The sequence below is a fragment of the Nymphalis io genome, chromosome 18 (assembly GCF_905147045.1).
Source record: "Nymphalis io chromosome 18, ilAglIoxx1.1, whole genome shotgun sequence".
NCBI classification, from domain to species: Eukaryota; Metazoa; Arthropoda; class Insecta; order Lepidoptera; family Nymphalidae; genus Nymphalis; species Nymphalis io.
In genome coordinates this window covers 1,962,508-1,988,583 of record NC_065905.1, presented here as the reverse complement: position 1 = coordinate 1,988,583, position 26,076 = coordinate 1,962,508, and the positions used below count along the sequence as shown (strand labels likewise).

Below are 26,076 nucleotides of genomic sequence, written 5' to 3'. Positions count from 1 at the left end.
TACCTGCTTGTGTGCGTACGGGGTGTGTAGAGCGCGTCACTAGTAAGGTCATAGACAAGTTTTTTTTTTTATGACAGAAGATTGAATTTTAAATAAAAATTATACTTTTTATAAATGGAAAATTAAATATTGAATGATTTTGTTGAAACGTCGCATGCTGGTAGGAAACGCGTCCCATTATTCGCTCTTATAATAAATACGGCTGATTCTCCGCTTGATGGCACAGAATAATTAATGAACGATATTTCGACGATGTGAGGTTTCCTTTCATAAAATTCGTCTTATTGTTTTCAACGCGTTCCATTTATTTTTTGTTTGCCAACTTCCGAATTAATTTACTCTCAGTTATGTTTAGCTATCAGAACCAGCGACCTTTTGTGTACCACCTTCGTTGAGTTATTAAAAAAAAAATGTGTTCCAAAATCAAATGATGACACGATTTTTAATCAAAGTCAACACTTATTTACTAAATCATTCGTCATCTGGAGTATTCGCCAATTTTAAACGCTACGCGCTATTTAATTTGACGCTATATTTTTTTTAATCTTAATGTATTAAGCGTTGGAGATGAAACAATATTCAGCGGATGTTTTTTAGAAATCATAAATTATTTTTTCGTTTGTGCACACGAGAGTGTGTAACGTGATATTTTATTCATTACTAATTTCGATAATTAAGTTCATGCAGGCTCGTGTAAAATATAATTAAACCCATTTCATTTGATAAGTCTCCTAATGAAAATAAATACGAATATCTAAAATTAAATTTTAACGATGTGTTCTAATAATGTACACAAGCAACTTCCATTTTTAATAAAACATCGATATAATGATCTAAATGCCAACTGTCATGTTTCTAATGAAATTAACAAATGAACGGCAAACAAATTGCGTCCAAAAATCTATTTTCGCCTGATTGACGCGGAGTGGAATCGAATTGGCACAGAGTATAGATGGCGTTCGCGTCTATGGCGCGCTGTCAGCCATCATTAATGGGCTGTCAAAGTCAAACGTCGTGAATGTAGTGTCTTTTCTTGGATAGGGATGTGTTGACGATATTTCATCATATACATTTATTCATTTGTTACGTACATTTATTAATGTTGCAGTTGTTGTTCGCAATTATATATCAGGCGAGTTAAATAGTTATATTCAATTATTAATCATTTCACTCTTGTACTCTTGTAGAGAATTCATCTGTTCTATCCATAGACATTTGATTGCTTATATGTTTGTTACTATAAATTTATCTTTTTGGAAATTCTAATATACATATATATATATATAATTTCGAGGACCATGATTCTAAATATTCAATCAATCACAGCCCTACACGGAGCAATCAGACGATCCCGATTCCCGACAGATGACATTCCGAATTACAATAATTTTAGTTGACGTCTGTAAATCTAAAGTTGTCCGTGTTCTGAAACACACACATATATAAAACACGTACAGACGCACCTTGACAGTTTTCGTGGAATGTTTTATATTTGTACGATCTTTGATATATAATAAAACGTGATAGTTTAAAATAAGAATATCGTGTCGAATGAGCGAAATAAGTCAATAGAAATTTTAAAATACGACTGAAAAAAAATGTAATGTAATGTAATCGAATCAAACGATGTTAAAATTAATAAAATATAGCGTCAAAGAAATCTGGCTTTGATCCAAATATTTAATGAACGTTTTTTTTTATGAAAAGTATGAAAAAGTAGCACGTTATGAATATTCGATAGCACGCGTCATGTCGCCCTGCTGAGTAGCGCCGAGTTTATGAGATACGGCGATTCAACTCTTTATCTCTAGGTATAATGACCAAACTATTTGTATCAAACGGAGTGTCAAGTCGTGTTTGGGCAACAGTCACCATATTCTACCGAATAGATTTAAATGGTGAGTGAGCCAGTGTAATGTTTACGATTAATAAATCACTTCTATGTCATCATATCATAATTGTGGAAATTGGGCGGAGATCCCGAGGGCCTGGGTTCAAACCCAGATTGGGTTTCGATTGGGTTTTTTGTCGAAAAATTCTCAGTAGCAGCCCGGAGTCAAGAAGTTGGAAGTGTAGAAACTCTTTTTAATATAAAAAAGAGTATATTCCTGGCTGTTTTCTAAGATGTTAAATCGCTGTGACGTTATAACTTAAAGCCAGTTTAAGAAGGGTCCTTTTTAAACAGGGTTGTTCACCTTGCTGTACCAAAGGGTTAATTCTATACGAAAGGGTTATTACAGAGCGACTGCGTGATTATGATTGTATATATTCGATTCGTTTGAGGTATTGCGTGCCAGAAATGTCTTTGTTTTTTTTTTGGGCTAAAAATGCTTTGCGTTGTCTATGGTTTGTATTGTTTTGTTTGATGTTCTTAATTTGAAATTATGTTACGATATTAATACGTTACTTTAGATATATTTTAGTTTTAATTATGACATTTTTATTATTATTTAAATTTTAATGTACATAATTTATTTTGTATGTTTTTTTTTTTATTTAAAATATATTTTAATAAATTGTAGACTTTTTTTATTCTAATTTTAAAATATAATTTTTAGTTAGTTTGCTTTGAGTGGACATTGATTTGAATTTTTAATTGTAGATTATATACATACATACATTTCTATCTAATGTGATTTTAAAAATACACACTTGTGTATGTCCCATCGCTGGGCTAAGAGTTCCTCTTCGCTTGGGAAGATGGTTGTAAATAGGAGGTAATAGAAGGTGGATACACATGTGGAAGATTTTTATCCGACACGTGCAGGTTTCCTGGCAATTTTTTCCTTCATTGCCAACCACGAGAATTAAAATAAAAATGCGTTTTTTTATTTTCCGTTACCAAAAAATTTTAATGTGTTATTGATTTTCAAAATATTTTCAAAGTTGGAGTGTAATCAAATCGAATTCATCCATATTAAGATATATGAATACTTGTTTATGTAGAATGTATATATTTTAAAATATTTTTAATTACCTACTCAAAAGCCGGCTTACCCTCGGGGGTAGTTTAACTTTATATATAATTCAGATGCAATGTGCAAGTCTTGTGTGCGTATTATAAGGGTATTTATCTCTGGGGACCAAATTTGAGATGGGGGCGTTCAAAAATCATGGATCGAACCCTATCGAAGGATATTCTTACTATACAATGTAGCCCTTTAACTATGCGGGGTCAAATTTTTATATAATTAACTATGTATTTATTTATATAGGTAAATAGAGGGAGATAGTAAAAACTGACTTTATATATGATATAAAATTCCTTGAAAGATTTGACTTGAATTTTAAGTGAAAATATAATATAAGACATTTATAGTAAACACAGTATAAGCTTTGTGATAAAAGTAGAAAACAAACGGACTCTTTTTTTTGGACTTGACTTCGAAGTTGTAAGTTTTTAAAATATTTAGATTCACTTAATGATACTTTACGTAATAATTGCTTGAATATTAGAAACGTAGGACATACAAGTGTACATTATAGTATATATAGACATTGTAAATAAAATCACTCACATCTGAGTTCTGTAAAGCTCTAAAAGCACCGAATTGTTATGGGACATTGAATATAATAATTATAACACTTAAAGGATACACGGATCAAAATAGCGTATCAACGTACATCAGTTTACGATATTTCATAATTGGGATACGAAGTGAGATCGTATGGAATGTTTCTACAATTAAAATATATCTTTTTGTTATATAATTTTTGGTATGAACTTCGAAATTTAAATTATAATTGTTTTTTTTTTTTTGTAACAAACGCCGTAAGTTGGAATAGCACCGAATTTATATTTCATTGTTAAAACAATTAAAAATAATCTTTTTGTCACACATTTTTTGGTTTTAATCTTCGAAATTAAAATTATAATTGAATTGTTCCGTTCGAATGTAGCAAGTAAAGAGTTTGTTTTTAAAAAGTATTAATTCCTTTTGACCTGCTGCGTGGGTTTAAGTACTGTATAGAAAGTTACGTTCAAGACTCATAATAAAAAAAAAAAAACATCAAATCAATTCAAATACGTTTTTTACTATAAAATATGTACTTAGTTACGTTTTACGTAAATTTCAATATAATATGTAATATTATATATATGGGTACAATTTGTCGAGTTACTACTAGGCTTATATATGAATAAGCCCCGTGTCTGATTTGATTATATTGAAGTGTGTATGTGACACAAAAATCAGTAAATAATGGGGGGTGGACAGATCGATTGATCTGAGCCGCTAAGGGTGCGATCGTAGAAGGGTTGCTTAAAATATTGCAAAGGGTGCCGCTGATATTATCAAATGTATATAAGTAGCCGCTTGGACATCATTTTCTTAATTATTACATAAAAATATATTTTTGTATGTTACATAAAATATTTAATTAGAATTGTTTAGCTGTATCTATATATAATTTATATGAAGTCCCAGTTTGACTAGACTCAACCCAACTATTGCTTCATTTAGACAAACAAAAACTCAAAACAAAGCGCTAGTCGGTGTATAATTCACTTTTATTATACAGCGTCAGGCGATTATTTAGCAGATTCAAAATGGCGGTCCGTGATAACATTTACATTCGAATCAAAAACACAATCGGCACGGTGTTACTCGTTCTAAGAAAATTTGAGGCTCACGACAGCCGAGCTCGCTGTTGGAAAACGCGAGCCGGATTCGCGTGACCGAAACACGTTGTTTTTGACACGGAATTGTCTGTAGTTTTCACACTCAAATATTCGTTTACCGTCTCGCTTTTCGGCAGTGCAATTAGTGATCGTTATCTTGTTTCGGTGCCCACGAAGCCGGCGTGTAGTCGAACCATCATCGAGAACTTTATACACGTTTCGATAGTTTATAAAATACAAATTAAATAGTTAAATTCATAATTTGTACATTTAATTGTAACGATTTATATTTAATATAATTTTAAATGTACAACGATAGCGTGTGCTGTACCAAAACTAACCCTTTGAACCCCGCCCGTATGTAAAATTGAAGCCGAAATATAACTAATAAATGCGAGTAATTAATCATTGGAATATGGGTAGTCGAGTTCGTAAATATTTGTCTAAGGGATCTTGTTAAAAAAAGTAATATAATTTCATTAAAAAATATAATAACAATGAACGAATTAATTATTATAAACATTTTAACGTATTGTATTAGAATAATTTGTAAAGAAAAAAAAAACAAGACAAACACTAATGATCTCTCAAAAAAATACTATTAAGATTTTCCTTAGTGGGAATGAAAGATATTTGAATAATTATACGTTAGAACAAATATCCAACGTCATCAAAAATCAATGAGGCGTCGTCGTAAGATAATTCGAGGCACGTTCGGAGACGTCGCATAAATCATTTCACACGATGTACTGACAATAGCCGGCTCTATAAACACACCCTACACGTTTCGTAATTAATTAAAATTATTAATGACAGCACAAAATAATGCGAAATCGATAAATCCTCGTGAAACAGTTATGGCGGAATAAAACGAAGCAAAAATACTTGAGCGCTGAACGGGTTATTAATTCCTTGCTAAATACTATTTTGTTTTTTTTTCTCGCGATTTTTAATGGCGGAAATATGCAGATGCCAGTCGTTTTACGTTTTCTTTATTGACACTTTATGGTTCGGAAACTGGGAATGGCTTTTCGAGTACGATTCGATATTTGTCGCTTTATTCATCTCGCTGGGAAAGAATACTTTTTTAATCCAGTTTTGGAACATTAACGACAGATAATGTACATTTAAAGATGTTTAACCTGAGATATAAAGGGATTACGTGTTTCGTGGGCCGTTTGTTTTATCTGTGGTCTGACAGTCGATACGACGTGGCCCGTTTAAAAATGGAACCTTTTAATAGTCGCGCGATTCCGAGTAATCATTTGACATTCGAGATTGTTCGTATTAATGCGGCGCTTAGACAATCGGAGATATTGACAAATTCGAAGCATTAGTGGATTGCTAAGTGTTTCTGTCGATCGTTTCTCCCCGACTGATACAGGAGCCGTGACGTCAATGTGACGTCCAATGCTTATACTAAGTAACGTGTTTCGATAAGTGATTGACAGACTTACTTAAACTTATAACAATAACAACTTACAGAATTATGAAGACATATTCTTACCTGAAATCAAAAATATAACAATTAATATAAATTAATTTATAAGACAGTGTAAAATTCTTAGTACATTTAACGATTGGATTGGTGACGTCACTTTAAACTGGGCGGCCATATTTAAAACGGTTAACCATCTGTGAAGAGGGTGGCGATTACCGAATAACCCGCCCGATTAAAGTTGACCCGGACAATAGGCGCCTGCACAAGACGTTATCGGTAATGTAACTCTTTCTATTGTTAGCTGGGTACTATTTAAATTGTGTGGGTATTGAGCGTTTTCTATAAAATATAAACAATGTAAGACAAAACTGACAATAATTAAAGGATTGTGAAAAGCGCAATGGGTTTTCCTTATGGCTACTACGCTAACTGCGTTTGTTCTCGTCGCTAATGTACCTATCTATGTGTTTATTCAATTATTTACATGTCAAATTCTCACGATTTATTAACATATTGTAATTGTAGTATCTTTATTTGTAAACGTCTCAGATAGTTTAAAAAAAACCGCGAAAATGACAACGGAAACAATTATACAGCCACTAAAAACCGAATGCAGGTAAAATTGAAACTTTTTGCACGGTGATAGAAAAACTTGGGACTCGATGAGAAAAAAAAATTAAAATATACCGAGTAATTATTACAAAGAAAACATACCGGTAACCGTTTGGGTATGTTTGTTTGTTTCAAGTAACAAAGGATACTAGGCTCGAATTGTGAGAGCAATTACAAGTGTCTGGTGTCAAGGGTGAACATGGTGAGTGTACACTGGAGGGCGTAACGCACGGATTGATGTAGCTTATATAGATATACGAGGATTTAAAACGATCGGTTCGGATCTAGGGAAGTACCAATTTCACATAATTCATACCTGCTTATTCGAGTACTTCTTATTAAAGCATTTCTTCCTCTCTTATTAAGAAATTACTCTAGCGGACCCGGCAGACGTTGTCCTGCCATACAGACGATATCCTTAGGTGACATACGGACAGCAAGGCCAATTACTAGGAACAATTGTCTTTTTAAACCATCCAGGAACCCATTGAAATATACACAAAAAGTTTCATCCAAATCGGTCCAGTCTCTTAGGAGGAGTTAGGTGACAAACAGACGTACAGAAGAATTATATATATAGATTGTCACATAATCAATATTTTATTGACGAGTATATGTGATTAAAACACTGATTTATTTGTTTTTTTTTTAATTTGATCTAAATGTGTAATTCTTTTATTTGAATATCTCGCGTTTCGACAGTCGGTAGCTGTCAACGGCCTCTAGATCATGTAAAGGGTCCCTAATAAGGGTTGCGCTAAGAAATTTATAAGTAGGCCCGGCATAAGGGAATTAATTGTATTATTCTAGCAGATGAGGGATCGTGGAAGAATTATCAATTAGAGAAAGAAAACCCTCTGAGGGAACAGGGTTGTCACACGTGACTAGGGTCCTCTATATTGGTACAAGCATTTTTTTTTATTCAGGCTGTATATATATATATATATATATATATATATGTTTAATGAGCCGCCATACTTAGCAACTTAGCAAATCGCTGAGTAAAAATCCCTTCAAATTATTATTATTATCCACCACACTATTCCAGTACGAGTTGGATATGTTATAGATTATATATATATATATATATTATGTGTGGCGTGAGCGCATGTAATACCAACTATTACATATAAGGTTATTATTAAATTTTAAATTTTATAATGGATCGCTTTGTAAAAAATAGCTTTAACCAGGAAATAGTCAATCCATATAACAAAAGTCCACACGAACAAAAACACTAGGCCCTAATCATATTATACAATTATATATATACTTTTTAGTAGGTCAAAGGCCATTATTTATGTAGTCAATGTAATAAAATGGGGAATTTATAATCTGTATAATTTACGACATTAAAAAAATTAAAAGAACGCCTTTTTATTATTTATTTGTTTAAATTTTAAAACGTAAAACCTCCTTTCGTGTAACTTACACTAGAAATGGGCTTTTTAATTTTTTTTTATCAAAATAAAAATAACTTAAACACACCATATCACACGCTAATCAGATATAATTAACTTCGATGCGATATTAAAAACGCCGACCGGTTTCGTTTCAAAACGATTTTATTAACAAAACAAGGAGTATTAAAATTAAAAAAAAACCCACCCCGTTCGGGGGTATATCGTAAATCAGACGTCCCTGCAGACGGGGAGTAGGGGGTTCGATTTTCCGCAACATTCGTCTTAGCATTAGTAGTACAAGTCGGTGTTTCCTTTAATTGTGTATCGGTTCGCCCCGACCGCCTCTTTTAGACATACCGTTTTACCGCGCTGCCTCTTTGTCGTTTTGATTTGATTGGCTAAAATATTGTTATTTTTATTTAAATATATACACGATTTAGTGAATTCGTCATGTTTTTTTTTTTTTTTTTTATAGAATAGGAAGGCGGACGAGCATATGGGCCACCTGATGGTAAGTGGTCACCAAACGCTCTTAGACATTGGCATTGTAAGTAATGTCAACCATCGCTTATATAGCCAATGCGCCACCAACCTTGGGAACTAAGATTTTATGTCCCTTGTGCCTGTAATTACACTGGCTCACTCACCCTTCAAACCGGAACACAACAATAACAAGTACTGCTGTTTTGCGGTAGAATATCTGATGAGTGGGTGGTACCTACCCAGACGAGCTTGCACAAAGCTCTACCACCAGTAAATGTGTTTAGTACTGTCATGTATTTTAAATCATTTTTCGCCCTCGTTCATAACTGCTTCCCTTATAAGTTTCTGGAAGAGAAAACCTTCATTGCTGGGGATAATAAATTTTAATAAATAAATGTATTTGTTCTCAAACAAACATCTGTGTCTATTTTAATGAAACTCTCAAACAGTGATACGTGTCTATATTAGAAACAGATAAATCAACTAAATATTTTAAAGTGGATTTGTTGCTTATACACCACGTTGCTCCACTGCGCAATGGTGGATGCATAATCTGTCTTATATATATATATATATATATATATATATATATATGTATACAATTGCCAAACATAAACATATTATATATTGTACACATACATGTTGTATGTATTGGTCTTTCAACACAAGCATATGCAAAACCTACATTAACCGTAATTATATTTGTACCAAACAAAATTGATTCGAATGAAAAGAGTTTCTTTTCTTTTCCACAAATCCCAAACCAATGATTGGTTGATATCGCATGTTGAGCGAATTTCAATTCTATCACCATAGTTATAAGGTTGAAATTAAAATATTGCTTTATTAACGAATAATTAATTAACACTTGACTCATTTTTTGTCCAAAGGCTCAGGTGGCGAAAGTCTTACATAAATAATCGATGGTATTAAGTCCCTCATTGTCGATGGTTTTGCTTGTTTGTTACTGAATAATTTGCATTGGAGCCAACAAATATTGGGACCAATGTTTGCGAGATATTTATTACAAGAATATGTTTTGCGGGACTTTGTGTAGATTTTTATTATATCTTACTGTATCTTTGGCACTTATTCATTATTTTGTATATGTTATATGACTTTTAATAAAAGCATAATGTTTATTACTTTTCTGGTAATATCGATTTGCACGCACTCAAGCGAGTCTCTGATTTGTTACAAACATATATGTTAAACTATTGCTGTATTCCGGTATAAAAGGTGAGCCAGTTTAATTACAAGCACAAGGGACAGCGTCTTGTGAGTCTTTTAGTGAAGTTGACGGTGTAGGAACCAAGGTTCAATTTTTAGTTGTACATTATTGTTATAGTTTATATATTAAATATTAGATATTTATATATCACATGAGACAGCACAGTTTGAAGAAATGAGTGTATATTTGATTTCCACCCTTAACGGTTAATATTTTGCTATTAATTTAATTAGAACAATAGTATATTGAATCAAAACAGTCAATTAATTCATAAATGACAATTGTGTAACATACGTGCAAACAGAATTTTGGGAAATTCCTTCTTTTTTTAAATTCGATTTATAATAGAGGGCAGGCAACGTCGTGCGGGTTTCACGTTAATACGTTCTTAATCTAAACCTAGTTTATTTGTGATGTTAGGGATTATTTAATGAATGGTTGAAATAAACTTAAAATGAATAAAAAAACATACATTTCTCTACATATTCACGATCAACAATAAATACACAAAATCATTTTTATCTTTTTATCGGCGAATCATAGAAGAAAATTGCCTCCTTCGGAACCGAACTCATTATCCACGGCATGTCATTCTACACGGTACACGTACTCAAGCGAGCCGAACATCGCAAATTGGCTATATTTTTATATTACTCTTTTATATAATCAATATGTGCTTATACATACAACAATGTCATAGAGCCATCTCGGAACTATATTGACGACAAAAAATCATCAAAATTGTTTCCTTAAAAAAAAAAAAAACAGATTATAGACCAATTGGTAATAAACTCGTTATTTGAATTCGGTTAAAAAAATAGTTTAACTTAAGTAGCTATTCAATTTTGTCAGCAATTAGTAAACAATCACCGATTCTAGGACATTGTATGTCAGCTTAGAAGCTGCTAGCAAGAATTCAGGGATCAACTTAAAATGGTTACAAGGAAACCTTTGTATCACAAGACATCAATCAATGGAACTCGTAGATCCATTCAGCTAATTCCGACTGTCATAAATTGTAGCATTAATTTAACGGCAAACCATTACGTAGATACTACTATCCTTCGGGAACTATCTTCTAGATGACGCTGAGAATGTATTAACATCAAAATATAAACAAACGATAATGATCGGTAATTGTATGGGAGAAGAATTCGATTTCCTTTGTATTTGTCGCGACTTATGTTATTGGGTCTTGGTAAGAATTTAATGTGGTATATTTTCGATCGAATATCAATCTTATCGATATGGAACAGGGTTCGAATTCGATTGTGCAAGATGGGAAGAACATTAGGTAAATTGCTTAATGCCATCTAAACGGATGGTGTAGTAATGTTTTGTTTCGGGGTAAGTACAGCTATTGTGTACACTTGGAATTTAAATACACGTTTATTTATTTATTACTGAAGACGATACCGGAATTTCGATTGCTTGAATTGGTTTCGTACTCATAGTTTAAGCGAAACTGTTTTATGATTAATATGTTTATCAATTGTTTTTCGTTATATATCACAGTTTGTATATGTTTTTGTTCGCTGCTAGTTCCAGGGATATATTAACGTATTTGAATAAAATAGTTTAAAATTAGTGTTTTAATCCATTTACGTAAACACACACGTACCTAATTACACAAAGTTCATTTAAGAGTAGCAGTCTATGGCTGCTGGGCTAAAAGCCTAATAAATACATAGATGAATTCTAGTGAAATTTCGAATTCAACGCTGAGAAGAATATAAAAACAAAATAAGCAAATGGATTTGAACCTGCAATCAATTATTAAAATTTACGCGTTCTACTCACTGGGCTAGTTCTATTTCGGCTCGTGCTTATAAACTTCAAGAGTGTGTGCAATTTTTTTGCTCAATCGGTTCCATAACTTGGCCCATACTAATCTCGGTCATGTTAAAAAAAGTTGTAAAAAGGCGAAGCGATCACATAAAAGGTCATTTGAAGCTTTTATAGTAAAAAAGAAACAATATAGCAAAGATTTTTCGCCTTACCGCAGCTTTCACTAAAGAATTTATTAGTCACTTGACTTCCGTTGTTTTACAATAAAATAAATGATTCATAAATTAATGAATCATTTTAAACATAGATACACTTACCTCAAACGTCCCAACACTATTCTATCGATATATTTATCGACTTCCTATTACCCCGGGGTATCGCAGGAAGCCGGCGATATCGACGGCTGTCGGCTTGGATGTGCCGAAAATTAAAAAAAAAACAACAAGCGAATTTGTTGTGTAATCATTTATCTGTACACAACTAGTGCTTACACGTGGATCGATCGATTTGTTTTCAATTGCTTCTCAAACTTAAAAATATTATATTCATGAATTAAATGGTAAAGTACGTAACTGTTCTTATTAGCATCTTAAATGACGAAGAAGGATTTAATGAGCACTTTAAAAGATCAACCATTACGTTGGTTATATTGTGTGTTTACATTTATAACATATTTTGAGCCTTTTCAGCGAATCTAACGTTCATTGACGATCCATCGATTTACTGGTGGTAGGGCTTTGTGCAAACTCGATTGGGTAGGTATCATCCACTCATCAGATATTCTACCGCAGAACAGCAGTACTTGATATTATTGTGTTCCGGTTTGAAGGGTGAGTGAGCCTGTTTAATTACAGACAGACACATGGGACATAACATCTTAGTTCCCGAGGTTGGTGGCGCATTGGCGATGTAAGCGATGGTTAACATTTCTTACAATGGCAATGTCTATGGGCGTTGGTGACCACTTACCATCAGGTGGCCCATATCCTCGTCCGCCTTCCTATTCAATAAAAAAAATCTTTGAACAGAAACTTCAAACAAAACAATAACCAAAAAACCGTAAAATAAAATAGACTCTGAGAAATACTCGAATAGCAACATAAGTACAGCATTTATACTTTTAATATTTTATTCATTCAATTGTGTATAAAACTGGACATATTAAATGAAATATTTTATTAAAGTTTGAGAACAATTTTCTATATTTAAAATGATTGATATTATCGTAATTATTAACGTGGACGGTTGTGTTTGACCCCGTATCGATAACGTGGGCCATTGACTTCGAATATTTCGGAGAGATCGATGTTTGGCAAAATCGATTTTGTTTTGTTATCACTTGCGTCATTACGGAAATACATGATGCAAGGATCGATACGGTTCAATATATTCCCAAAATATTTAAATTAAGAATACTTACGTCATCGATACTTAGGTTAATAGAACTCTATGACCTCATCTCAAGATTCAGACCCAGACCGGAACAAATAACTGTCTTGCGTGCTATACAATCCGTCAGGTGCGGTAATCGAACACATACAAACATACACATAGAACGAGTTAACGAGCCGTCCCTCTGAATAGCGCCACTGCAAACCAGAGGACACTTGATGGATCGACACGAACGATTACAATAACAAAGACTCGGATGGCTCGAATATTAAAATCCGTTTGTTTCCGTGTCAAAAAATTAATATTAACGATATTCTTCAACAATGAAGTGGTAGAAAAAAGTGAGGGAATAATTTATGCGAGACATTCTTTTGACGCCTTTGTTTTTGAGGGCGAGAATATAAAATTTAATTGAATTACACCGACGTGTTGTACTGTGATTTACTATTTTTTAGTGTACATCGACTAAGTGAGGCCGGATCGTGTGGTTGTGATTACCGATTACACGAGCCTGTCGATCACGGGCTTCTGTTAAGCGTATCGAAACCCGCCATTATTTACAAACTTAGTGTTACGAGAGTTAATCAAAGTCTCTTTGTAACTAAAAATAAACACATCGATTGCATTAAGGTCTATAATTGTGTTATTACTATATAAAAGTATATAATAAAATTTATTCGCTATTACTAATGCGCGATAACCATTAAAAATTCCGTATCAATAGATCAGCTCCGATTAAAGGCAGCTGGACATTCAAATTCGCATTGTTCATGAACGGGTGTACGCGTGCGACCAGCAAGTCTTATGACACACAAAAAACGTCATAGAACTATGATCCATATATAAACGTGATAAATGTTATATTTCTATCCAAAAAAAATATTCCGAAAGTTTTCTTGTTTGGTAGTATTACGAATTTGATTGAATGGTATTTTTATGAAGAACCGGTTACAACCAGTTCGGACCCCACGACACGTGGTCAGAAAGTTTTTGTCATTCAAACTATTAAAATTATCGGTTTTTGTCCCGTTCTTTGTTGTTATATTCGATTATATGTACTTAAAATTGGTGATTTATTTTCATCGGCAGCTGATGAAGAGCAAGCTTTGGTAAAATAATTTTGAAAAACTGGTTATAGACAAGGATTTATTCAGAAATTAATGTTCGAAGACTACTTTTTCAATCCTTAGATTAAGACAATACGGTACAAGTTGCATATCAATCATGGCAGCTTTATGGAGTATGGCTTCAGGGTTACTCCGGGGAAATCTCGACGAAAAATTTGATTTTCGCCATACTTATACTTCCGAAACTAATATTCGTAAGACTTCATTGAAACAATTATATATATATATATATATATTTCAAAAAACAATACGATCGAAGCATATACAATATAACAATAATATTAAATAAACACCATTATTTCAGGAACATAAATATATCAAAGGATTCCATTATATCTAAATTTGCAACTGTTCCCCCCTCCGGGAGACTCCCCATGAATCCTTAATGAGTAAATTAACAGCATCTATTGTTTAGGACCGATGTTTTTTATATTGGAATATTAATAACCATCCCTATTGTCTAAGGTTTTCGAGGGTGCGAAGAAAAATGTACCACCATTCAAAGGAAACGCGGGGTAGGAAGTTTAGTTTGATTGATTTTTGCATTAATTTCAATAAAAATAAGGAATTATTGTTTCGGACGCGGTAATAGCGTTAGACGAAGTTTTGTGTGGGAAGTCATTGTTGTTTAATGGAAAATAATTTTTGATGTTACGACAGAAATTAAGAATGATGTAGAAATGTCAGGAATAGGGTATCAACACCCAATACTTTGATGAAGATTAGATACATTAAAAAGAACAATAAGAAAGAAAAAAAGATAAAAGCAACCAATAAATACAGTTGTGTCGTTCATATCGCGACATTGAAATTTGTCAATTACTTAGAATTCGCTCGATCAGACAATACCCCCCTTAATGGATACATAGAAACAGATAGGGCATTATACCGATAATATGTCACAAATCATCTTCTACGCTACACAAAGTTTATAATGAATTGACATATTCTGTACACGTGTTGCTTGCTCCGAACTAACGCGTACCGACATATGACAGCGTGCGTGATTTTTATTTAAACAAATTTGAACCTTATCGTTATTAGCATCGAGTTCACTTTCGTTTAATCCAGCGTTAATATTAGATTTGCTAAGTTATCGGATATTAGGTCTTATTGGAATATTCCTAAGAGGTATTTCGGTTAATTCGCTGTAAACTATAAGTGTCATTATCGTATGGATTATGTATTCTAATAAGAGGTGTAATATGTGAAGTGATTGTTATTTCGATCGGCGCTTAATGCTTCCAATGTTAAGTTACTTCAAGATGTTTAATAATGTTAGTATTTCTCACATTGCCTCAACAGCACGAGTTCATGTATTGATATTTGTTTATTTTTGCGCCTCTTTAATTTTATTGAAGTCGATGTTTTACTGTCGTATAAGACATAATAAGTATATAAGTAACGTTTATATCACGAGAATTAATAGAAAGTTCGTATAAGGTCAGACGTTGAATATTTTCTCATGATATTTGATCCATAATGTTTTATGTATTGCTATATAATGGATTCTCGTCTGTATTAGAAATAGGTCTATCAATATTAATTAGGTATTACAATAAATGGCCGCCGTCGTTCCAAGAGGCGTTGATGCGTTTAATTGAAAGCTAATGAATATATTGATTGAGGAATCTTTTATAATATTGTAAAATAAACGGTAACTTCATTACTATCCGTATAACCATCTTAATCATTACTTTTGTCCTTCCTATTCGCCCATTTAACTTTAATTTGCGTATTTTTGAGTTGATGCCAAAATCACACGTATCTTTTTTTAAATGTCAAGTAAAATGTTGATAAATGTGTCAATTCGTTGAATTTTGCACAAAAAATGAAGTAAAGAAATGCAACACAATTTTCGTAAAAAAAATAGACTATTTCTATTAAGATGCCAGGGTGTTTGTGTTTCATATATTTTTTTAATAGGAAGGCGGACGAGCATTTGGGCCACCTGATGGTAAGTGGTCACCAACGCCCATAAACATTGGCATTGTAAGAAATGTTAACCATCGCTTACATCGCCAATGCGCCACCAACCTTGGAAACTAAGATGTTATGTCCCTTGTGCCTGTAATTACACTGGCTCATTCACCCTTCAAACCGGAACACAACAATACCAGGTACTGCTGTTTTCCGGTAGAATATCTGATGAGTGGGTGGTACCATGACGAGCTTGCACAAAGTTTTACCACCTTAACGAATATTACATATAAAACGTCACATACATATAAAACAACACATATTGATTTTTAACTCTTATTTATTTTAATATTTGTCTTGCATAGATCTATATATTTGGTTGTGGTTACATGAAATATTACTTTGCATTTTAAAACGATGTGTCACATTTTCAGATATTTCAGCCTGACTCAGTTATGTAAACGACTGACTAACAACGTGACTTAAGTATACAATATGATATCATATGAATACGTTAATCGACTTCATCTTCGACGAATCTCTTATCTTTATGATGTTATCTTGAAATTTATAGATCGCTCTTAATACTTTGAAACATTAACGCCGCAGACTTGAATTAAAAAATACCGATTTCATTCCTATCACCAAGATATTGTTAACTATTTGTCGACCTGTGCGTCATTTTTAATCAATAAAGCTAGTGACGTCAGCTCTAAAACCGAGAATTACACCGTAAGAGAAACAAAAGTTTGAAAATAAGCGAGTCTTTGAAGATAAATAATTTATTGCCCCACTAAAACCTGCATAAGAAAGAAATGTTGATAAACATCGAACATTAAATATGTAACTGTTGACGATCGTAAAAGATGGAAGCCAGACGTAGTACATACATAAATATCACTTCGTAGGAAGCATAACTTTTATTAGTTTCGCGTCGTAGAGCCGTACTTACGTTCAAATTAAAAAAGAAACTCCACGGACAATTTGCGAGGAGACCAATTCGTTTGATCTATAATCTTGACGTGAGCGGCGTTCGACTTTACCGATCGTGACGATTTTTCTCAACGCATCAAATGATTTGATATATGACAGAAAAATGTTCTTGGCCTATAGCAGATCGTAGATAGTGTCGATATCTCGCGATCGCACGGTGCGCGCGCGTCGCGTTCTGCTAATAGACGCAACAGGTGTGCCGCAGGGTGGTCTATTCGGGCCGCAAGTTTTTTGTTTACATTTCACGAATTTATCGCGTATGTTGACGTCTCGAGGCGCTCGTTTGATTCATGCGCCCGCGCTGTCGCTTTTTAATACTGATTTACAATAAAAACAGAACTGTTTCAACGGCGATTGATGCGAGTTATGATTAATGTCGAGCCTTTGATGTCGACTGCTATGAATCTATCGAGTTGGCTTCTGAATATCGACGCTCGGTGTGTATAAATAAACGAATTTGAGTTGTATGCGAGTTTTGAACTCGTTTTAGTTAATTATGAGGTTATTAAGGTGCTTGCTTACGTTATAACGAAATTGAATGTAGATTGCGTCTCCAATATATTTAAGCATATTAAGGGATGAGCAACAATTTTGTTTCATTATATAGAACAATTTGCATTTATTTAATAAAAAATAAAACAGCGTATTCCTAAGATTCTCATCTGTATATATCAACAACCAATAGAGATAATGGGAAAAAGTCAATGTACGATCGACGTTACACACGCTACGTTGTCACGATCGGTCCAAATTACAGTAACTTTTTTTGTGGATAAGTTAAAATTAGACTAATCAGCATTGAGTACAAAGAATCACATCGCTTTCATCATCGACACGATGATGTTTACTTCGTATCTTCCGAGAAACCGACCCCAGTATTCAATACTTGGAAATAAATATGTAAGTTTGACATTTGCTTTCATGTACGCTCGCATGTTTCGTGTGTAATTACGACGATCGATGATATTCCGTGGCCTTATCGCTCTGGCATTAGAGTTCCGTTTCGTTCGGCAGATTTCCCGTACCTTTTTTTGTTATTAAATTATCGTGCGTGGCGATTTCAGAGATGATAGGTTGCGTTTGATGGGGCGACTGATTGCATCTCTTGTCGACGTTTCGAATCCGTTGCTTTCTCTTTGATTGACTGCGATTAAATGTGCGTTTGTCTTGTTTGACGTCTATGAGGTCAAAGGCAATCACTCAGTACGAATAAGTTATAAATTCGCATAACTTTTCATTCGAATGTTATCGTGGGTGTTGCGAGAATGTTTAAAGGTTATATATAATTTAGACATTTCATTACTTACCTTACATTTATATATCAAAGTTCGTATCGATGAGTATTCATATAATTTACCGTATATTCCATTCGCGTGTACATCATTTGTCATTTGATTTCGAAATATAATTCACTGCCGAACCGACAGTGAGTTTACGACGTCAAATACAATAAGAGGAACGCGCGCGTCGACCAAAAATAACAAAATTAAAATAAATCGAACGACAGACAGTCGTCATAAACTAATTTCGAATGTTTTCCTTTTGGAGTGTACAAAAATAGCGTCATCACTCTTTCATGTCCTGCGCCGGAGTGACATTAAGAATTTAGTACTGTATTAAGTACAGCGCCATCTATGTACGCGAGAGCTAAATAAATATCCTATCAAATAGGTGGGGAATTAAAAAGGGAACTCCATTAAAATTATAAATAAGGTATTCGAATACGTCGCGGAACTTTGCGAAATGTCAAACTTAAAATTAAAAAAGAAAATCCTTTCATACTAATCAAAACCAATTCAACGAAGCCATAATCAGAAAAGTTTTTTTTTTATAACTGAATCGTTTATCGGTTGTCATCAAAAAGAAATAACATTTCAACCCTTCTATGCCAACTTAATTAAAATCGAGTGAGATTGGGGAAAATAAAAGAAAAAAAACAGTTCTGAACTCCGTCACTTCGATGAGGTTCATGAAAAGTTATGACAACTCGTTACAAATGAGAATTTGAAATGAAATAAAAACTGTAAATTGTCTATGTGTTCGTTAATCAAGCAAAGTACTAGACATAATTCGATAATACTTCTTCTGTATAAAAGCCAATGTATTAGACGAATAGAATAACGGATTTGAGGTTCACGGGCCTTAACCCTTAAGCTTGTACCATGACGATATCATATTCTAGGTAGATTTTTATCTTATTTAGGCGTATTTTTCGTCGCTTAGCTACCTAGTTTATTTAGTATGTCGTAAATATATAACAAATGAATTAAAAAATCGAAGGTTCTCAATCCATTGTACTTTTTTTAAAGTGTTAAACACTGACCAACTATGTTTGGCCAAAATTCAATAATACACGATGAATTACGTGGACCGATTTCGATGATTATTTTGTATGAAAGACATTATAGTTTATATAAACTTTGTCTAGATGGAATTTTGGTGGAATCATACATACATGACATTTTTTTAATTTCTAATTCTTTGGCTTTTAATGTTATGTTAGATAACTCTTTGACGATCTATAAATAAAACAAAGTCAATATAAAAGCTTATTCATATTTTCGAAATTCCATTTTACAAAGACTTTAAAAATGAAAAATAATTCAAACACACGCGAACATATTCAATATACGAAATTAAGCCAAAAGAATTTTCCAGCTTACATTAGGGCCTAAACTGATTTTGTGAAGATTTCATTCACGAATTCAACGGATTCAAAAATAGTCCATTGAGAGAAATAAAGCCTCCAATTCACTATAACGCAGATTTCGGCGATTGAATGCGCTAATGACGGGCCGTGAATGGAAGAATTCAGTTGCAGTCGGTTCTTTTATAGGGCGTACGCGGTGCTTGAATGAGTCGGACGTTTTTGACTATTTTCAAACTCCTTTTAACATTTATGTTTTAGTTAGTTAAAGCTCCGGTAATTGAAGATCTATCTCCATAAATATAACCGAGATACTATTATACATTTGCAGATAAGTTTTATGTAAACGATGGAATATTCGTTTTACGCTAGTCTTCGTAGCAAAACTATGTAAAGCAAGTCTTAGCACCGCCCCCCCTTTTTAGGTAGTATTAAAGCCTTTTTACCAACAATGAAGATGTTCGTCTTTCAATGAAAAATAACTAAAGCCCTTTGTAAAATTAATTTAAACTATATTGCAGTGGCGATGCCCCTCGGCCACGGCGGTCGGCTAGGTTGATACTTCCTTTCCTCCGATATTATATTTTAAATTTTCAATCTTAAATCAATAGATTAGATAAGATTATTAATTTCGGCCGTACATATAAACTGAGAACGCGAATCACACATAAATATACTTAATATTAGAAATTAACTTTCGTTTTGAGAAAAAATATTTAAAACTGCACACATAAAATACTTAATATCAAAAAATCTTATTTCTTAGCTTATAAAAGTAGCAACATACAAATGAGATGTGGCGGACCAACAAACGAATAAAAAAAGTAAAGCAACAGCCTGTAATTGTCCCACAGCTGGGCTAAGGTCCATCCACACATATGAATAATAAATACAAATCAATTACACGAAAAATCATGCTTGGATTTCAACCCGCGATCATCGGAGAATATTCACGCGTTCTAACCTCTCGACTTAAAATAAATGCGTGTTTATATTTCACTTATATGTTACATAAACATTACATAAGTGGTGACTGGTGCGAATACATAAATCAATGATACAGCGTTATCGTTAATATTGATTGATGGTACCACTATCAATAAATAACTGGACTTAACTCTACTTAAAGATCGATTTAGGAAATATTTTATAGCCCAATTATAGGAGTTATTACTAATATTGAATCAGCAGTGATATTTAATAAAATAATACTTCGTATATCATTAATGAAACTTATTGTACCAACTTGTAGTATACGGTATTTTGATTCATGTATGCTTTAAATGTTATAATCATTATAGTAAAAATCGCATATCAATGTTGGATATTTCACGATTATATTCTACCGTGAATTTTGAGTTAGTTTTTATTAAAAAGCTTAGCCTTGATCCCGATATACAATACCGTGGTAACCAGAGGTATGTTACCGTCGAAACAAAGAGGTTTTATAATTATTATTTTTTTATTTTGCTTCGTAGAAATCTCAAGGTCTAATATATTCTAACACAAAATCTCTCACGTGCAGAAAACTGTTTCACTTAATCGTTTGATAATATAAGTTGAATGGTAGCTTCAATCAAAAGATCGTCTTAATTATAATAAACAATCCACTCTTGTAGCGAGTACAAACGGACAACGTGATATTTATTTAGTGCAAGGATTACCGTTCGGTACCGATCAATCATTCCATTGAATGTATCCTGTTCCACGCTAGTGTTGTTTTGATTGTTTGTCGATAGTATCGATGACATATAATCGCTGTGATATCTTTTATTAATATTATGTCAAGCGGATGAAGGCACTATGCTTATAATTCATTTCGGACTTGGCGGTGAAGGAAAACATCGTTAGGAAAACGTGAAGTGAGTTTCCGCTAACCTGCAACGGAGCAGCGTCGTGGAATAAGTTCAGAGCCTTCTCTTCATGAGGCGAGATTTCCATACTATAAATTTATGAACTAGTTTTGTAAGCGTTTATCGAGTATATCGAGTTTTTATATTATATTTTAAACAAACGTCATATAACCCAAAACATTAATTTATGTTTGATGAGTATTTTTATATCGTTATTATTTATAAATCTTGCATCGTCAATATTAATTAATGCATTCCTTAAGAAATAGAAAGTCGATAATTTGATATCGATACGGCCGCGTCCCTAGATCAAGCCAACTGTCAAATCCAATTCAACGATGCCCCCGCACATGTAATTGATTTATTGATCGTACGTTACATTCGATACGAGATGGCTTGCGCGGGCGCAGCCAGTTAACCGCAAGGCTATTGCATCCTTTAACTGTAATTTTCTAGTCAGTTAACCGGGTGACCTCATAGACACAAATCATCCTTTCCTATACGGGAAGGACTAATGCTATATCCATTTTGTTATATCTTGCAGTGTCACTTTTATTGGTTGATCCGCTACCCATTTGTTAAGGTATTAGGACAGTTTTGATAATATGAGTAATATGAATATTGTAAATAGTTACCTCTTTCTCCTTAGCAGCCAGCTCATTCTCCAAACTGCTGCTTTGGTTGACCACGGGGCTGCTCCTCGAGGAGTTGCTATTACTCCTCGCAGTTGCCGCCATTTCTATTTTTTGTTCTATATCCTCATCAATATCTGGCGATCTTCGTTTCTCCTCTTTAATATCTGGACTGAATCGTTCAGGTATTCTGGTTTCTGTCGCCTGATCTCTCGTCGACTCTATGTGGGAGCCATTGGTTTTAGGAGGGACTGTGGCTTGGAGTGGCGTCGGGCTGGTTGTGGCTAATTGTTCCTTCAGCGTCGTCACCTCCTTCTCTGCTAGGGTAGCTCGCTGTAACAAAGATAAAATGACATTAGGTCTACATCAACTTGGTGTTATCACAAGAACGTGAATCACAGTCATAATATATCTAATATTGACATTGTAATGTTTAATATTAAAATTTTATTAAATACAAGTCACTACTCATTATAACTACAGTTTATGGAGGCTTCACGCTACTGGGCTTCAGGGCAATCTGACGTATCGGACTTTGAACCTAATGAACGAGCCGCGGAAGGCCGTGGTTCGATTGAAACAGTTTGCAGTGCAATAGAGGAAACATCGATTCGCATTCGCTTTTCCACGTGTTGTGTTTAATCTAATTATTAATCAGTTCCCATAGCCTATTTGTTCTTGTGGCCGGTGACGTAGAATCCTTTGTGCTACATCCTGTGCCATTCATCGCCCGTTCATTTGGTAATCTCTGGATCTCATTAAAACGGATGCGTGGAGTTGATTATTGGCCGGCACAAAAATCTCTTTTTTATTCGCTGACTACTCGACCGTTTTAGTTCTGCCTGCTTTAATGGTTAAAACTGCATTTTCATTTTAATTTGTATTGTTTTTGATTACAATGCCCTTTATATCTATATCTAACTCGCTCAAACCTGCAGTCTCTCGCTCCTAATTTCTCGACTCTAATACTTGCTTAAAGAGGATAGAAATACTGTTCATTATGTTTCCATAGAGTTACGATAAATAATTAGTGTAAACAATAAACTTGATGAAACTCTTGATCGGAGTTTAGAACAGATTTCAGTCATTAAAATGAATGATTAAAAATATATTAAAAGCAGTATGCGTGTAGGCGTACAGCTGAGTGATCGTATCGCTTTCTGACTGTCTACTTAGGCTGGTGGTAGACTGTTAAAAGTTTACATTTTTTTATTAACGGCAATTGTGTGAACTTTAGAATGTTATAGGTTCATTATGATCTTAGAAAGGTACAGATCATTGTAGGAAAATAGAGATTTTTTTGCATCAGATATTCTACCGCAAAACAGCAATACTTGATATTGTTGTGTTCCGGTTTGAAGGGTGAGTGAGCCAGTGTAATTACAGGCACAAGGGACATAAAATCTTAGTTCCCAAGGTTGGTGGCGCATTGGATATATAAGCGATGGTTGACATTTCTTACAATGCCAATGTCTATGAGCGTTGGTGACCACTTACCATCAGGTGGCCCATATGCTCGTCCGCCTTCCTATTCTATAAAAAAAAAAAAAATTAATTATAAATTACTCTCAAGTAGTAGAAACCTCCGTAGTTGGGAATGAGAGATAGAGGGAAGTAAGAGTAAGAATAGGTCATATTAAAAAGGATCTACGTATTATTTTTAGAATTAATCCTTTTTAGATAAAAACATGGATTACGAATCTATAAAAGTTAGATCTATGCCTTGTATTTTTAAATATGTAACTCCTTTTGAATATCGTGTGTTAATGTATGAAGTTTTACAGACACTGCGTCCACGCACATTTCACGTGTTGCGATGAAACCAAAGATTGTCGGATTAATGGTGGAGATTCTCTCGATAATTAGCGTCTTATCGCTCAGTTCATTTGTTTGATTATTCCTTACTTTGTTTTAAAGGCTCATATGTTTTGGACTTAAATATAAAATCAACTTTAACTCTAAAGCCTTAAGATTATTTTCGTTCGTATCTTTATATACGCTTTGATTGGAATTCCGCTTTCTATATGCGAATGTAAATTAATGATATTAAATAATAAAATATACTGGCGATAAGGAAATTAGTGCTCTCGTGCAGTTCTAGGGTTGTGTTAAATACTTTTTTTTTATATTATGTATTAGTATTGTCGTTGCTACGAATAATTTTGGCTTTGAAGATTATTGTGCAACTTTTTTAAAGTATTAATAAAATCTAAATTAAAATATCATAATAGTTAGAGTTAGCCAATCTAATTAGAGGCACAGGGGGTATAACTGTTCCAACAGTTGGTACGCTTTCTAAGTAAAAGTTTAACATTTCTGCAAGTCTATGGATAACCCATTTACGCAACTGATTTCCTAATTTCAATAAAAATGGCAGAAATACGATATTTGAAGATGTATTAATGGTCTGTTACGGAGGTGGCTGGGCATTCGAGACACGTTTAACTCATAAGCAGATCATCATGATTCAGACAATGGCGACAGCGGCGATCAATCACAGACAATTGGTCTAGCGAATCAGAATTACGTAAGTGCTAAAATAGTCCAGCCTACGGTCGTGGATACCGATCTTGTGGGAGGGATGGAATTTGAGAATATTTCATATTCAATATTCTTATTATATATTAATTATTAATAGTTAAATTGAAAATATATATATTAAGTAATAAAGTTTTAGTAAAATGAATCAAAATTTAAATTAGTGTAATGTAAAATTCGAGCATAATCGTATTTCATATTTTGAATATCATTTTAATCAAGCAATGTTCATAGAGTAATTAGCAGCAACAGAATAGAAATAGTTGTACTATTCACAAAACATACATTATTTTAGCCCTAACACTTATAGTTCGAGTGGGCTATAATAGAGAAGACAATGAGAGAGAGAGATCAAGCCCAGGACTGTTACTGATAATTTCTTGAAAGTAAATAAAAAGAATTTTCATTAGTCCAGCACTGGATTGAATCTCCAATTGACATGACGAATATGTATATTTATTTATATATGTAAGCCATGTATAGTATAGTAACAGTCTGTTAGTGTCCCACTGATGGGCTAAGACCTCTCCTTTTTGGTTTCGAGCTTACTTAACATAAGTCATGTATTGCTGATTATACAATACGATGTCACACAACAATAATAACATCCAAATATTTAAGAGAAAGATTAAAAAATACAATCACTTGCGATGCTTAATGCATACGCTCTAATCCACTTATAAAAAAAAACCGTTTATAATTTTCGACCGAATAATTCCGTGTTTACAACTAGAAAGTTAGAAAATGTCCGAAAGTCAAGTAATGATTGCGGTAATTCATTAAGAATCGTGAATGTATGTATTCAATTACACACGACCAGATCGAGAGGCGAGTTTAATTGTGTGAACTGTAACATAAAGATGCAATAAAAATAATTTCGTATATATAATTAAAAATAACCGAAACATCAAATATTAGATGAAATTTTATAATTGCTATTATAACGGTGACAAACTCCGAATAGTTCTGTGAGAATGAAATTACAATGACGAAAGTACTGCCGTGGTAATGCGACATTGATTTATTTTAGTTTTATACAAACAATAGTGATTTCTCGGACTGGAATGAAGCGGAATTAGTTAAAATAGCTCCAAATGTGGAATGATCCGTAGCTACCGTTGCGTTCGTATTTCATATTTTTAAGGTTAATTTCTTATTGTATTGACGACGCTATCAAACTGAATCGTACATACAAGATATACATTATATAGGATAAGAATTGTAATACGCTTCCGAAGTCAAAACACTGGCTACAATTTCTAGGTCATACTAGAGCTTAATGCTATTAAACTTTAAAAAGGCATTTGACAATAAATTTACGCTAAATAAAGAACACCTTTATGGTTTAATATATTGGGTCGTTAAATTAATTAATTAAATTGATATACTGTTTGA

At 33.4% G+C, this 26,076-nt stretch overlaps 1 protein-coding gene across 6 annotated transcripts in view; it reads right to left on the bottom strand.

Annotated features, from left to right (window-relative positions):
- LOC126775513 (homeobox protein cut-like) overlaps positions 1–26,076 on the bottom strand; it is a 141,373-nt gene that overhangs the window by 46,707 nt on the left and 68,590 nt on the right. For all 6 annotated transcript variants that reach the window (XM_050497501.1, XM_050497502.1, XM_050497506.1 and 3 more), the window contains one exon: positions 22,147–22,476. In XM_050497501.1, the coding sequence (XP_050353458.1) occupies positions 22,147–22,476 (330 nt within the window). The remainder of the gene's footprint in view (positions 1–22,146; positions 22,477–26,076) is intronic.